This window comes from Symsagittifera roscoffensis, chromosome 6 (assembly GCF_963678635.1).
Source record: "Symsagittifera roscoffensis chromosome 6, txSymRosc1.1, whole genome shotgun sequence".
Lineage (NCBI taxonomy): Eukaryota > Metazoa > Xenacoelomorpha > Acoela > Convolutidae > Symsagittifera > Symsagittifera roscoffensis.
The window spans coordinates 38,803,522-38,819,958 of record NC_087067.1 but is presented as its reverse complement, the minus strand read 5'-3'; the positions used below and the strand labels follow the sequence as shown (position 1 = coordinate 38,819,958).

Genomic DNA, 16,437 nt, shown 5'->3' with positions numbered 1-16,437 from the left:
CTCTGGTCTTGAGACGCAGTTGGATCCTGTGAATTGTTGCGATCAGCTGACGCGTTTCGATTAGCCGACGAGTTTCGATTTCCTGAAGAGTTGCGACGTTTGCCTCCACTGCACGTTGGTTTGCACTTAGAGCAACACTTTTTCCCACCAGCTGTCGAGGCGTTAGCAGCCGAGTTCTGAAAGCCGGAAGGGTTACCTGATTGACCTGCTGAAGGGTTTCCGGACTGTGCCGCTGATGGGTTTCCCGACTGGAGTTTAGAAGGACTCCCGGATTGATTTGCTTGAGAGGGATTACCGGACTGGAATCGACTTCCTCCTTGAGACTGAGATCCGGCTCCTGATAGACCTCGAGATTGACTTCCTGGTTGTGATGCCGACGGGTTTCCGGACTGGAATTGACTTCCTCCTTTTGACTGGGATCCGGCTCCTGATAGACCTCGAGATTGACTTCCTGGTTGTGATGCCGACGGGTTTCCTGACTGAAATTGACTTCCTCCTTTTGACTGAGATCCGGCTCCTGATAGACCTCGCGACTGACTTCCGGGTTGTGCAGCCGATGGATTTCCTGACTGAAACTGACTTCCTCCTTTTGATTGAGATGCGGCTCCTGATAGACCTCGCGATTGACTTCCTGGCTGAGATGCTGAAGGGTTCCCGGTTTGGAACTGACTTCCTCCTTGAGATTGAGATCCGGCTCCTGATAGACCTCGCGATTGACTTCCTGGCTGAGATGCTGAAGGGTTCCCGGTTTGGAACTGACTTCCTCCTTGAGATTGAGATCCGGCTCCTGATAGACCTTGGGATTGACTTCCTGGCTGAGATGCCGAAGGGTTTCCTGATCTAGACCTAGACTGGCTTCCGGGTTGCGAAGCTGAGGGGATGCCGGAGGCTCTTTGCGATTGACTGCCGGCCTGAGACTGGGAAGCGTTTCCTGATAGACGTTGAGATTGGCTCCCTGGTTGCGAAAGGTCTCCTGATTTTCGTGTTGAACTTTCTTGAGAGTTCTTTCTAGATCGATTAGCAGACCTTGACACAAGAAAGGTTCGGCTAGAAAATTGATTCAAACAAAAGTTATGCTGGAATGAAGAGCGGTCTTTATGCTTATTTAAACAAATGTTACGTTTTTTGAGTAATTTTGTGCCAACACTTAAGTTCTTACAATTACAGCTGACACGGAGGATTCTTGAAAAGGAAACTACCAGAAAGTTCATTCAGTGTTCTGTTTCATTAAAATTAGAATTTAGATATCTTCCTGAACTGATATTTTCTTCTCAAAAATCTGAAACAATATTTAAGTTGACTTACATGAGTTGGACGGTAACACAAGCAACTTTTTGGCAGAAAGATTTCACAAAATATGACTCTTGAGAGAAAAATTGCGGGATTAGAGTAGAAAAGTGGGACGACTTCTGACTCCCTCGATGAATTTCGTCAATCTCCACTACCGCGCTTTTCTCATTATTCCTCAATTCGTTTTTTACTTTTTCTTCATTGTCAGTTAGGAGCGTTTTAGTTCTTTTCAATGAAACTTGGTACGATGAACAATTTAAAGATTTGGCACCATGAACAGATTTGGCCTTTATGCCTTATATCGTAACATGGCCTGGCTCTTTTCCAGTTCCCCCTTTGATTATTTTCTGAAATTCAATATATGAAAGTCTATTTAAAATGACTTTACATGTTATAAACTGCATCAAAACGTGTCAGCGTGAACAGTTGAACAAATTTTACATTTCTAACATGCAAAAAGCCACGTGAACAGTTGATGAACAGCTTTTTTTTGCAATTTTACGAGGAGGTTGGGAAACTGGAAAGAGCCCATTGCCTGTTTAGCTATAAGAGCACTGTGCAATTTTATTTGTTCTGTCAGTTTATTCATTGAAGGGCTATATTTTACAGAAAAGGTTATAAATGTAAATACCCCAATTTTATTGGCTCTTTTTCCTTTTTCCCCCACATCACATAAGCATCAATTTTATGGTGTAACGAGGGGTTTTATAAGGTTAGCCATGAGGATCAAATATGTTTGTCATGGCCTAAATAATTCGCATACCAATTTTTGTAACATTCGGATAATGCGAAAAAAATTTTACTGGTAAAATTTTGCAGGTGGGGGGGGGGGGGGGTGAAAGGAAAAAGAGCCAAATGTTGTACTCTAGGTTTGAAGTTTTTTATTACTTCTTTGATATAAATTCGGCGTGTTGTAAGAAAAAAGAAAAAAATTGGTTAATAGGCTAATCATACAACTTGAATAGCATTTTACTGACAACCCGTGTTGACCAAAATGTGCAACTATACGTCGCACCATGCATGGTTCCATGGAAGCCATGAAAAATTGCCGACGTATTTTTATGCTACAATAACACAATTTCCATGCATGAGCGACGTATGATTGCACATTTTTTTTATTATGGGGGAATTCAAATTAGACAATTTTGATAGTTTTACCAGGGCTGTTGAGAATTGATGTCACCATGGATGCTTGCAATGTATGGTTAATATGGTATCATGCATCGAGCGACGCATGGATACCATGGAAAATTTTATGACGCGACGTACGCATGGTTTACAAGGAACCATACATGGTAACTATCGTGGGCTTTCAATAACTGCTCTGAGCGACCCCAAAGATGTTGGTAGTAAAAATGATTTTTTCCCGCCATTCAGAGCAAAAAATTGGATCTCAAGCTATGCAAAATGTTATCCAATATAGAAAAAATTACCTCATAAAGCAGAAAAATTTACCTGATGTTGCCGGAAAACATACCTGGTGACCGTTGAAAAACTTTCATTTAACTGTCTAAAAAAAACAAAGAATTCAGATGTACGAAACATTATTAATTTATGTAACCACATTAACAGTATATTAAACAGAGAGGCAGCAGACCTTCTCATCACTTGCAAAACAAAAAAATGCAACATTTTAAGCGACAAATAATAAATTCAAAACGACCCCAAAAGTTTTTTGTATTTTTTTCAAGAGCAAAACGAATTTTCTACCGAAACGAGCATTTTCCGAAATTTTCTTTTGCCTGCAAATTTTAATTCTTTTGCGGCCATTTATTAATATATTCTGCGTGCATGTATTAAAAGCAGAATCTGAAATTTATTCTATCCAAAAATACGGCATACAAAAAAATCAAAAAACTAATTTTTTGTATCTTTTTCAAGAGCAAAACGATTTTTCTACCGAATGAAAAATTTTCTGAAATTTTTCCTGCTTGCAAAACTTAATTTTTTTGCGTGCATAGCGTAGTCCTGAATATACAAGTTGGATTGTTTTCCTGTTACTCTGGATAAATTTTCCCGAAAACGCTCAAAAACTAATTTCTTTTGTATTGCAAGTATTCCCTGTCCATTAATAAAATTTTCAATTTAAAAAAACTACCACTTTTTAAATCATTTACCAAAAATTAGAGGTTTGCTTCTTTCATTACATTGCTTGTGTAAGACATCTGAACTCAGATCTCTTCCTATGCATTGTACATGCAAAACATTAAATTTTTGGTGACTCAAGCTATGAGTATTAGGGGTCTTTGTCACTTAAATTGTGAGAAGAAAATAAATTATAAAAAACCTTTCATTGGCTGATGGAAAAATAGATCGATTCAATTTTGAAATAAATAACTTTTCTTTTTTCCACCTTAAGGGATTATAAACGTAAATACTCAATTTTTTTCATTAGGGTTATATTTTGTGAAAGTTACAAATAGATTAAATACTGCCAGAAAACGAGCCTCAGAAGATTCTTTAAAAGAACATTTTGCGGCTCGTTCTCTTCAAACTGCAGAAAACCGTGTCAACGTGAACAAATGAATAAATTTTCACATCAGTTCTTACATGGAAAATAACTTATGAGCTTAGGCTTTGAATTCTTATAAGAGTAAGCATTAAAATACCTTCAAAAACTCGAACCAAGGCAAAAAGTTGATGATTTAAAACTCTTTTGAAGGACTCCGGATTGACGAATGGTCATAATTTTAGAAATTTTTTATAACACTTCTGCAACATCTTAGAAAATATGGCTCTAAATTTATATAAGTTTTTTTTTTGATAAAAAATGTAAGATACGAAAACTTCTCTTGAAAAAGTGTAAGATGAAACGTTTCAATATTTTTTATTCGTGGTTAATTTTATTTAAAATTTCTGATAATTAAAGTCCATTTTCTGCTGAGTACAATACCTGAAGTACCGTAGGCAGAATCTAACCATTCGCCACATGAGTTGACACATTCAAGTTTATCTTGCGCGCTAAATTTTTTAAAATAATAATTTATTCCTAATTGGCTGTTGAGAACTTTTTTCAAAAATGTATACACCCCAAAGCTATATGAATGACCCCACATGATGACTATTTGTCTCCAAAAACTTTCAACTGCTGAATATATGTAACAATGAGAATTTTTGAATGAAACTACAAATTTAATGTGGAATCTTTGATTCAAAAGGCAAATATTAATAGCATAATCTAAAGTTTTTCATATCAAAATTAAAAAAGAAGTCATTTTCTCAAATTGATTTTATCCATAACTACGGTATACAAAAAAGCTCGAAAAATTATTTTTGATTTTTTATTTCTTTAGAACTATTTTAGAAAAAAATTATGAGATTTCTGGAAGAAAACTTTCTCTGACCTTCCTTAAAGCGATTGAAAGCATTTTGGTGCGATTCACTGACATCAAAATTATTCATTATCGATTAACAAACTATTTTTATATTTAAAAGTTGTTTTGTGGACTACTATGCACCAGATTATGACATCAATATTTATTGGTGCACAAAGGAGGCAACTGCAAAAAATATATATCACGGAGCAGTTTTTTAATTTACCAGCTTCTACGCAATATCAAAGTTTCCCTTTTTCCTTTTCGTTAAATCTTTTTTTTATAATTTAAAAGTTTAATTTTTTTTACACCTGGCATAGTTAATCGAAATCACGATTTAAGAATACGTGAAATTTTATTGCATTTTCAAAAAAAAACACGAGAAAGAAAATACTAAAATGTCAAACCGCTCGAGAGTTTTGTGCGTTCTGGTTATCGCGATGTTGTTAATCTTTTTAATTGCTCAAGACTTTTTGTCCGTTGTAAGTTCAATTTGGGAAACTAGTTCTGATATACGTTTTTTGTCTATCTCGAACGGTTTTTACGATAGCAGCGTTATATTATTCACCGCAACAGTCTTGAATTTTACCACTGATTCTTCGGTTGGCGTTTCATTTTTAGAAAACTGCGTGTGCAAAATTGACTTTCATTCAGCAAAAAACAGAAGTCTGAAAAATTGCACAATTTTTGAACACACTTTTATGTATCCAAGAAAAATTCACAATGGATCAATAATCAACTTTCCAATGAACATTTCAATTGCGGAATCCCCCCAAAATTTGTCTGCGGGGGAGTTTCTTAGAATGAAGTGCAACTCGGATGTTCGCCATGCTTACAGTATTTTAGTGCTCCCATAAAAATGGGATACGGCTTCAAGCTTGGCAACTGACAACCCACAGAAAGCAGTGTCCTCCTTCAAAAATGACTTAGCAACTAGACCAAAACCACGTTTCTCTGGTAAAAGAACCAAAACGAAAGCAAACAGCAAGGATATATATTTTTCCCAGTTCTCGCCAAAAATGAACGACCATAATTTTTTGAACGACTTCAATTTTTTGTCAATATAAACCGATGGATAAATATACAGCGCTGATTTATATTATCCGGACAAAACGAGCAAAACCTGACTTTTTAAACGCGTTTTTCTCAAATTGGATTGACTATCGAAAAAAAAGCTTAAGCAAAACTGCTTAAAAATTTACTAGAAATAGTATGATGCAATTTATTTTGGATTCTTTTAGTCAATCAAAAATTACGCTAAATCTAATAAAAGTTTTATAATCTCCTTACAAATGTCGGACTGAAAAAGAGGCTCACTTTGATATTTGACATCAATCAGCTTGCTCATCAATTGAAACATAAGATTCAGCGTAGTTTTTGTACACTAAAAAAAGCCAAAAAGACCCATTTTGAGGTAAATTTTTGGCCACAAAAATTGCAAAGTAAGTTGCACCATAGTTATTTTGTTGAAATTCGAAGCAACTTTAATTCTTCCCGCTTCCAAATATAGGTTCAAGTAATCGATTATAATGGATTATTTTGATGGCTTTTTTCAATTATAATTGATTATAATGACAAAAATAGGTGTTTATAGGGTTTATAATTGATCATAATCGTGATATTTTCCAAGAGAAACCCTTAAAGTAAAAAACCCTTAAACCCTTAAAAATTTTACAAAAAACCCTTAAAGTAAATTATAATCTCATGTTTTGCCAAAATTTTGTCGAATCAAAACATTATTCGAATTATATCAATAACAAAATTGCTGAAAAAGAAATTTCTTGAACCCTTTGGTTCATCTGAACACAAATTTTACCACGAAACAAAAGTTTCATAGAAATCCCTTCATAATAGCGGAAAAGTTTCCGCGGTAGATGAAAAATAAATCTTCCGATTTAATCATGAAACTAAATCAATTTGCTGTTTTGGTGGTTAAAAAAGCTTAAAACGTTCATCACAAAACAACCTCTAATAGGGAAGAAATGAAAAAAAAAACCTGATAAATTTGAATTGATTGGAAAATTTAAAAAAAAATTCTCATTTTTCATAGGAACCAACGTCTACAAAAAGCATAAAATATAAGCAATTTAGATGCAATTACGAAAACAAAATGGACAAACCAATGGGATTATAGTCAAATACAATCGATTATATTGGATCTTTGAGCAAAACTGATGAATTAGAAATTGAATAAAAATATTGGATTATAATCAGTTATAATTGATTATAACTTAATCGAAAAATAGACGAACAAATAATCGATTATAATCGATTAAAAAGTATTATAGTTAATTTCAATTTGATTTCAAAAAGAGAGATTATAGTCGATTATTATTTGATTAAAATCGATTGTTTCCTAATTTTAGTAGCACTGGTAGTAAAATTGTAAAATAATCGAATATTAACGCTAGAAACTGGATGCGGGTTATTTGTTTTCCAACTTCAACCCCATTCGAGCACAACGCGTTTACAGAAATATTTTTTGGTTCATTTTTTAAGGATAAATTAAATCAGCTCTGTACTTTTTTGTATGTTAAAAAATTAACTATTTCAATCCAATATGGCTCTTAAGCAAACAAATGGCTTATAAATGAATTTTTGCTACCAAAATTGCTAAAATTTATAAACCTACATCTTTCTCGTTTTAAGTCTATAAAAAACTTAACACATATATAGCACATTAATAATCACAATTTGGGCAAAGTGGTGGTAGTTTTAAACCTGAATTCTTCCAAACAAATAGTCACAGATAAATTTTCTTTGAGCTCAAGATATACAATCTTTCAGACGGTACCAACAGAAAGACTACATGAATAAAAGTCGATTATAAAAGATTTTTGAGGTCAAAAAAATGACATTATACCAATTTTAAACAGAATTTGAGACCACGCAATTGGTCAGAACTCTTTTTTGAAGAAGGTAAATCAATTATTATCCATTTAAAACCATTGTATTAGTTTATATTCTCTATATGCTTTTTCCAAATTTTCTGTGATACTCACAGCCTACTCAATTTCTAAACAATCTCAGGTTTACCTAATTTTTGCAATACCATATGCCTCACATTTTAAACGCAGGTCTACTCGATTTTAACGCCTAAATTTGAACACCCCCTTTTTATCTTCCTCAAACGTACCCCACCTCCGTTATCCCCCACACAAGCACAAATCTACCCACCTCCACATTTACCTCATCCCACCTAACCGACCCCCCACTTACCCGACTTCCCAAATACCCCCAAAAACCACCCCTACCCCGATGTACATCACAGAACCTAACCTGCCCCATCCACAACATCTAACTCTCCTTCCCCCAATCACGCACACCTACCTTCACCCTCCTTTATTTACACCATCCTCACACCCCAGCACTACTTACTGCTCTTTTAGCCCACTCCCTTCACACATACACACTCGTATTTCCCACTTCCACGGCACCTGACACACCAGTCTTTTTTTAAGTGGGGTATGTAGCGAGGGGGAGTATATGAGTACTTGTGTTTGCCATGTGTTCACAAAATTTTACACAAGTTTTAAAGTATATTTAAGGACCGAGTAAATGGTGGGGGGAGGGAAGGCAAGTAGAAAGAAAGACAAGTAAAAAACAATTCATTGTTTACTATAGCCAAATGTAAAAAACGCAATTAGACAATTCCAACGTTCAAGTTTTGAAACTTTACTTTCAAGTATTTGGAAAATCCAAGCTCGAACTCAAAAAAATTATAATAATTAACTATAATTAAATGAATCCATTTATACTTCATTTGTTATATAACCGATTATTAATCAATTGTAATAGAAATTTATGGACACAGACCATGAGAAGCTATTAAAAAATATTATCATTCATGGAACGTCAAGCGGATAAACACCAATTCCGTAAAAATTCAACTAGTCAAAATTGTTAAGAGAATATCAAGTCTAGTGAAAAACGGAACAGTTATCCATTGTTTAATACGTTTCAAGCACTCAAAAACAGTTTTTGTATGCATGGGCGAAATTAGGGTGGGGTGGAGGCGGCCATCCTTTTCCTCAGGGATTCGGCCCTTCACCATCCTAAGGGCTCACTATCGCTTTGGTACTATTTTGCTGCTTTATTTTTCGACCGGCGACACTTAAAACTTTTTCGACCAAAAAAGACCATTTTTTTGAAAACGGCCACTCCCTTGAGAAAACCTCCCATATGCCCATGTTTACAGAAATGGTTTAAAATCATCACCTTTTTGTATTTTGCGACTTTTTATTTTAATTTTTATCCATTGTCTTTATCTTCATCCTGGTCAAACTTTGACGCAATCGAGTCGATTTCGGGACACATACTTTACCAATGGAAAAATCTGACCACCAGATCGAAAAAGTTTTTTCAAAACAAGACCATTTTCAAGTCAAGACCATTTATCCACAAGCAGTGGCGTGCGCAGAAATTTTTCTAGGGGAGGGCTATTATTTGCGCGCTCTCCCCTCAAATTTAGTAATATTGGCGCCAAAAGCGCCTTTAGAAAACTTCTGATATTGGTCAGCCAAAAATAGATCTTGTAAATCTATAGCAAAAGGGGGCTCTTTTTCCTTTTCCCCCCACCTGCAAATTTTTATATTTGAAATTACTGTTCACTTTGTCCGATTGTCATAAAAAATGGCATGTAGACTAAATAGGCCATGACAAACATATTTGGTCTCCATAATTAACCTTGTAAGACCGCTCGTTAGACCATAAAATTCATGTTTGAGTGAGGTGGGGGGGGAAAGGAAAAAGAGCCCAAAAGGGTACCCTTTGGAAAAAATTTGGCAACCAGAATTGAGGGGGGGGGGGGACAATCGACTAACCCGCCACTCCCCCCTCCCCCCACGGCACGGTACTGTCCACAAGAGAAAGAACAAAAGTACGAGCTGTTGCGTCAGTGCTTAAGAAGTACGTGCAATTTTTTCGGTGATTTATCGGTGCTGAGATTTTTGCCTCAAACTCAGGCGACAAGCGCGGATCATAGTTGGGCTTTGAACCACTGACCTTTCAACTTGGAGGAAAAAAAATTAAACGTCGCTGTTATTTTAAAGTCAGCCAAATTGCTTTCCCGAAGTCCTCCATGAGCTGAAAAAAATCCAAAAAGGGAACCGTAAAGCTCTCCAAGTTATATCATTAGAGGGTTGAGCAGAGACAGACCATACGATTTCATTTCCCAAAAAAATTTCCCCATTTTATGCTATTTTATACTTTGCTAGAACAAGATAGAGCTTGAACAAGTGTGGTGTTTTTCGAGCTTGGCAACCCTATTTGGTTTTCTGAAAATGGGTCAACAACATTTAAATGCATTTTTTCAAGACCTTTCATTTCCTTTTCTCAGGTGGTCACAAAGTTTTGGTGAAGCTAAGCGAGGAGCAATTCGAGAACAAGCAAGGGGTGGTCAACCCAGAGAATGGAAGATTCATCTATTCGGAAATTTCGAGCACACCCAATGAGTTCCGAACGCATACTGAGGTCACAGTTGTGTGGGCCTCAGAAATCTACAAAAAAGTATGCAATTTTTAAAAAACTTTTAGTACAGTTTATTTTAAATCGCGGCCAATTTTTTCACCAAACACTGAAAAAAAATTTTCAGACAAACATAAACTAACTTTGAGGAAAGGTCGCGCCGAAAAAACAAGCGTGCGAATCTTGGTTGTCTCGTCTGTAAAAAGCCGAACAGCTTGAAATATTTAGTTTGCAAAATATATGTTTCACAAGCAGAAAAGTTTTTTTTAAAGCTAACTGAACCGTTGTAGGTATCAAAGGTGACAACAGGAGATTATCTACAAGTGGCGAAACTATTGGCTGTATTTTTCTTATCAGCAGAGAGGATTTTTGCAATGTATCGAAGAGTGAAATACTGCTTGAATCGTTGACCTGATAGCTGAACGTTTTATGATGAGGAACAAAATGAACAACTTATTTTTACTATAACTTTTTGTATTGTGAATTACATCAAAACTTGTGATTAGTGATGAAAATCATTTTAGTTTTAACAAATAGTACCTAAAAGCTTTGGAAAATTGCAAACGTGAAAGGAATGTTTCGAAATGGCGATGTGTTTTTTTGCCAAATTTATATGACTCAAGGAAAGGTTTTACAGCGCCGAAAGCGATATGCTTTAAGTTCTACTGTTCTTAATAACTGCAGTTGGTTTTCCCAAAATATTTTCAAAAAAAAATTCTGTATAAGTTTTTAAGATCTCTTTATATTTCGGTAAAACACATCCAAAGGCAAAGTTTTTCCTCAGTTTCAGTAGTAAGAACATTAAATCTGCACCTTGCTGGGGTTGAAGCGCTCAATTTTCAACTGCTTGTCAACGTTTACAAAAAAAATAGAAAGAACAAGCATAATGAAAGTTTCAAAGAAAAAAAATGTTTCTAGATTTCTCTGAAAACCTTTCGCAAAGCTACTAAATTTTCATTTTGATATAGCATCATGTCAGTCGAAAACATAATCGGAGATGGAAACATCCGTTTTGCATGGAAAAGAACAAAAAAATGCAAAAACGCTGTTTTTCAAATTTATGTGGTGTATTTATGGTTTTTTGATTTATATCATAAAAAGTAGCTCGCAGCAGAAAAAACTTTGAACGGCCAAAATATACTGTTCTGATTATCAAAGATGATGAGGGTTTTTGGGATTCGGCCGTGTACTTTTTCTCACAAAAGCAGTTGTCACAACAAACTTTTGTAAGATGTCATGCGAAATATCACATGATCTTTTTTCTATCATGATTATAGCTGCGAAAAAACAACTTCCAAATGCTTTTATGAGTTTTTATTCTATTTTTGGTTTTTTAATCTAGATTAATTGTGCTTTTTCAAAGGCTTTGGTCGGAACAATCTGTGCTACTTGCACAGTAATGGGCTATCCTTGTTACACATTGTAATCTTTTTGAATTTTGTATTTTGAAATATGAACGATGACTTTCATAAATCTGTAATATCTAGTTTCTGTCTGTTGAAACTAACTTTTTTATGTTTTTGGGCGCATTTTTTGGGCGCAGCTCTGAATGATCCAATACTTAATAGAAATTTTAAAACTGAGCCTTTAAAAGAAGCTCCCAGAAAAACTATCATTTTTTGTAGATTTTTTTCTTTGACGTTTTTTGCATGGCCAATTCAAGTTTAAGTTGATATAAGTTCCAGTAAGTTGAAAATATATAACTTAGTATCTAAATTATTTACTTTTATATCCATTTTGCATAGAAGTTTAAAAAAAAAGCAAAAAAAAACGCAATTTTCTTCGTTTCTGCTAGCTTTTTTTTTTAAATTTCTGCTTTCTGCGCTGAACCTAATTAGTTTTGTCGATGAAAAACGACTTGAGTAGAAAAACTTCAAAATAATGAATTTTTTTTATGACAAAAAGTTTTGTTTTGATCACCAAAGATGATGAGGAAGTTCAATTCGTGCTTTTTTCTCACTAAGTCAAGTGTTACAAAGAATATTCATCAAGTCTCAACCGATAGATCAAAATAAAAATTAAAATAAAAATTGACGCAAATAACAGATTTTTAGGTAAACTAATGCATGAATAGATGAAGAACAGCCCACACTTCATTGCAACTACATTTTTTCTTTTTTTTTGTTATTTTACGTAAAAACGACTTGAACGAAAACATTTGAAAAATAAGCTAAATAATGTTAATTCAACGCTTCCTCCTCCCCCTCCCACTCAAAATTCAATATGAAAACCATTTGAAAAAAATATATATATAAATTTGTTTTCTACTAGATTTTTTGCAAAGAAGACTGGGACACAAACATTTTGTGCTACTTGCAGCACAACCAGCCAATTTTTATATTGTTTTCTTTGATTTTAGGTTCAATAAAATATATCATTTTGAGCCCAACTAGATGTTATGTTTAATATACAACTGACTGAACATTACAACTAGTTCTTTAAAGAATTTAATGCCATCGTTATAAATTTTTAATTGATTTTTTCTTTTGCAATAATTTTACAACAGCAAATTTTAAGAAAATAAATAAACGTTAAAGCAGGAACAACTACTATAGCCAAAACAGTGAGACTAAGGGTGATCAAACTATTACGCAAAGATATCACATTGCTTTCTTCGAAGTCAAAAACGGTGGTTTGTTTCTGATCGATTAACCAATCTACTATATTTTCAAGTCTTTTGATAGAGTTTTTGGAAAGTTTTTCTTTCAACTGTTGCACATTTTGTAGATAGAAATCTAAGTTTTCGTGAATGCTTTTGAGAGCAGCTCGCATTTCGAGGTCGGATGGTTCCGAGGTGACGACGACTCCGAGGCTTTGTTTTTTGACTACATCGGCTAAGTAGAAATTGTCACCTCTCTGGGGAACAGCGATGAACACTTTGTCACGTGACAGGCCTTCCGAAAACCCACCAGTGGCACAATGAGACATGAACACTCGACTAGAAAGTTTTTTGATATTAACAAAAGAAAAAATTAACAAAACAATTACATGATAACTTTGCTTTATTCTGTTTTCAAACCTTTGCGGTATATTAAGAAAACGTTACGGATAATTCTCAATGTCTCGGTACAACAGAAAAGCAGTCAATTTGGGTTTTTGAATGTGTAAAATAGAGCTATTTGGGAGCCTGCCTACTTTGAAATTGACAATAAAGATGGTAATGATAAAAGACCTCCAATATTTTCTCATAAAAATCTTATGGAGAGTTACAACATCCTTCTTTTTTACTGGGTATCTTTTTACCAAGTCGCTTCTAAAATGATTTCAATTATCATCTTACACTTTCGGATGCCCCAAAATATCCCTCTGCGCCACTTTGCCCTGAACAAACAGCTTTGATTGGTCAATTTTATCCATGACGTCATAATTCCAAGTGCGATGAGCCCAAACAACTCTAAACTGATCCTGCGTTTCAAAAACACGCTTCAAGATTTTCGTCTCATCATCTGAAAAAGTGTTCCGGGTTCCAATTGAAACGTAGAGAACTGGTTTGTCGCTTTTGTCGATGAAGTCAAGAAGCTCTGGATTAATTCTGGAGAGATTATCTGGTTCATGTGGCAGTAAGCCGACAGTGGTTAGCTTTGGGTGAATGTCTCGACGAGCCAAGATTGTTTCGTCTAAATGAAAAAAAAAATACGCACAATGAAGTCATATTGATTTTTCAGCTAAGGAGATAAGTTTTTATAATAGAAATTGTTAAAAGCACTTAAGCGAAAGTTTCCACAAGAACGGTTTAATACATGCGATATTTAGAATGCTTAGGGCAAAAAAATCAAAAAGGCTTCTTCATCACTTGTATAAATTGATTATCAAAATATCCTAAATTGAGAAAACAAACTCTTTTTTGCTTCTACCTAATAATATGTTCTATAATTTATTTACCGAAGTAAGCAATCACGGGGTAGCTGTTCGTGACGTGGAAATAGTTATCAAATACTGGCAACTTTGAATCCGATCTTAGCTTTTCGAAATCACCAACTGCATCTCGCGTGAAAAACCAAAACAGCGAAATGAGAATTCGGTACCAATAGGCGGCACATAGTTTGAAATACCAATCGGGTCTAGTCGACTCAGGCACGTGATTGAAAGTAACTCCGAGTCCCAAATTGAATCACTCGGCGTGCATTGAAATCGGCGGAATGCTCGGTCGAAAAGCGATCACAAAGGGTATGTCGTGGACTTCGGCTATTGTTCCCGTGGCGAGGCAGATGTTGTCGGAGATGATCAAGTCGGGTCTGTCTTCTCGGATTAGGGCTTCGACAGCTCGGGTTGGGTACACTATTTCACCTGAAAATGAGTGCTTTAAAATTTGAGATTAAAGTAGTTTTGGACTTAAAATTACCAACGAAATGTCGAGCTAGATTTTTTTAATGTAAAATCCAGAAGTTTGGCGGCGGACAGAATTGATTAATGTCTTGTTATTGCTTACCTCTGATTGTCACATTAAGGAAGTTCATTTGTTATTGGTCCTGCCATGCATTTTAATAATTATTTCGTAAATTCTTTTCGAACGTAAGCATGAACTAATGAGTCACAACGACAGGAGTATATGAGTCAATTCTTATATGAGTCACAACGACACGAACAGAAAACTATCATTTTTTTGACATACAGTAAGATTTGGGCGTTGAAATTTTTGTAGCAGCTTTTTTTAAATTTCAAAAAAACTTTTTCAGTTTTTTGAAAGACTCTATGAGAAAAGATAACAAATTAATTGAAAAAAGAAAATACCTCGCGTGTAATTTTTGACATACTCGGCTCCCGACATATTCGGGTCCTTACTCGGGTAGAACCACTCGCCAGTGTCAAAAATATTCACACCTCCCAGTCTCTCGGGAATGTCACGACACTGAGCACCTGTTACGTAACTCACTCTGTATTTTTCCGCGCTAGTCGCCTTGTTATGTAATGTATACGCAAGGTGATTATGTAACATGGCGTGTGAATGACAACCTACGACTAGGGCTACATGTTTGGGTTTTATAGAACTTTTCACTTCCGGTATTTTTGGACCATCGGAACTTTCTGTTTTCGAGTCAGTTTGACCTAAAGAAACCCGATTGTATACAATCAAAACAAATAGTAGGATGTGAAAACCAAATTTTGTCATAACTTTACCAAGTTAAAATTTTGTTCGAATCAATGAGTTGCAATTTCAGCAGCAGATGCAAGTTTGGTATGAAGATTAAGAGCTATGATGTGTTGTTCGCTGGACTCACTTGATGGTTTGTTTGTACGCATGAGGGCGTTGAATGCAATATGTTTGGTTACTTTCAACTGACATATTTCAGTTTGACCATATCGTGTTTTCAGTTTGATAATATCGGTGTACTGGAACAAAGCAGAAAAGATCGAATTATGGTGGTTTCACAGCTTAAGATTTTTACTATTGTTCAAAGACCTCTAAATCTTAGGCCAAAACAAAAACAAAAGACTAACCGGTTGCTGTACAAGTAAGAAAGTATGCTCTGACCGCAAATTTTTCTTTTTTTGCAAATGTTTTTGGAAGTACTTAGCATAGTCGTCAGATCCCCTGCCATGGCAAGGATAGTGTGAGAGGATGATCTCTCTCCTTACCTATATCTTTAGGTCTATCTCAACCTGACCAATTTTGACTGCAATAGTGACACCGCGTGAAATTTCCAGACGCACAAACAAAAGTCTATGAGTCGCAACAGAGGAGCTTCGCTCAAAAAAATTGTCGGTCTGGAATTTGGGGAAATATCAAAAACGGACCGTTTAGATTTTTTAGGTTTCGTTATCATAGATCCTCTGCACATCCTACTTCATAGTCTCTATCAGTATCTTTGTAAAGTAGACGGAACAACACGAACAGCTAGTTTTTGCGCCAGAGGCGCATAACATTCAAAGGAACGAACAGCCCTTTTGTTGCAAGTTGAGTTTAATTTTCGACGGCACATCGAAATAGGTGGAAAACGGTTCGTAAAAAGTTTTGGAATAATTTTAAAAGATTAAAAGATTTTCTATATGATTAATTTTTAGAATTTTTTTCGATTTCCAAAATTTTTGGACAAAAAATGATAGTGGGTCTAGAAAGTTTGTTTGGTCTTTTTTGGCTTTTTAGACCAAAATTGCTCTAAAAGCTGGCTTTGGTATTGACTTTTTTCTACTCATTTCTTGCGCTTTTTAATCTGATTGTACAATGGAAATTGTTAGCATTGCTTCATCCCAATTCTCATTTTTTCAGTTTTTTTTTGAAATTTTTTCATGTGATGGAATAATTCTGACTACTTGCACAAATAGCAGCTCTCTTACATCTATTTTTTGAGAGAGAGAGAGAGACGGGCAAACTTTTAAACAATAAAACAGAAGAAAATTTCCGAATTTTCAACAATTTCTTTTTTAG

The 16,437-nt window shown here is 35.1% G+C and overlaps 2 protein-coding genes across 2 annotated transcripts; both read right to left on the bottom strand.

The window, feature by feature from the left end:
* Window positions 1-60: 60 nt before the first annotated feature.
* LOC134848728 (uncharacterized protein DDB_G0284671-like) lies at window positions 61-13,427 on the bottom strand. Its single transcript, XM_063866239.1, has 4 exons — window positions 13,351-13,427; window positions 12,841-13,008; window positions 127-1,026; window positions 61-82 (listed from the first exon to the last, which is right to left on the bottom strand). Exons 1-4 carry the CDS (start codon window positions 13,425-13,427, stop codon window positions 61-63), a joined length of 1,167 nt encoding a protein of 388 aa, XP_063722309.1.
* On the bottom strand, window positions 12,529-15,318 carry LOC134848028 (uncharacterized). Its single transcript, XM_063865356.1, has 4 exons — window positions 14,802-15,318; window positions 13,953-14,357; window positions 13,351-13,687; window positions 12,529-13,008 (listed from the first exon to the last, which is right to left on the bottom strand). The coding sequence occupies exons 1-2, from the start codon at window positions 15,178-15,180 to the stop codon at window positions 14,182-14,184; spliced, it is 555 nt and encodes a 184-aa protein (XP_063721426.1). The 5' UTR covers window positions 15,181-15,318; the 3' UTR covers window positions 12,529-13,008; window positions 13,351-13,687; window positions 13,953-14,181.
* Between the last annotated feature and the right edge of the window lie 1,119 nt (window positions 15,319-16,437).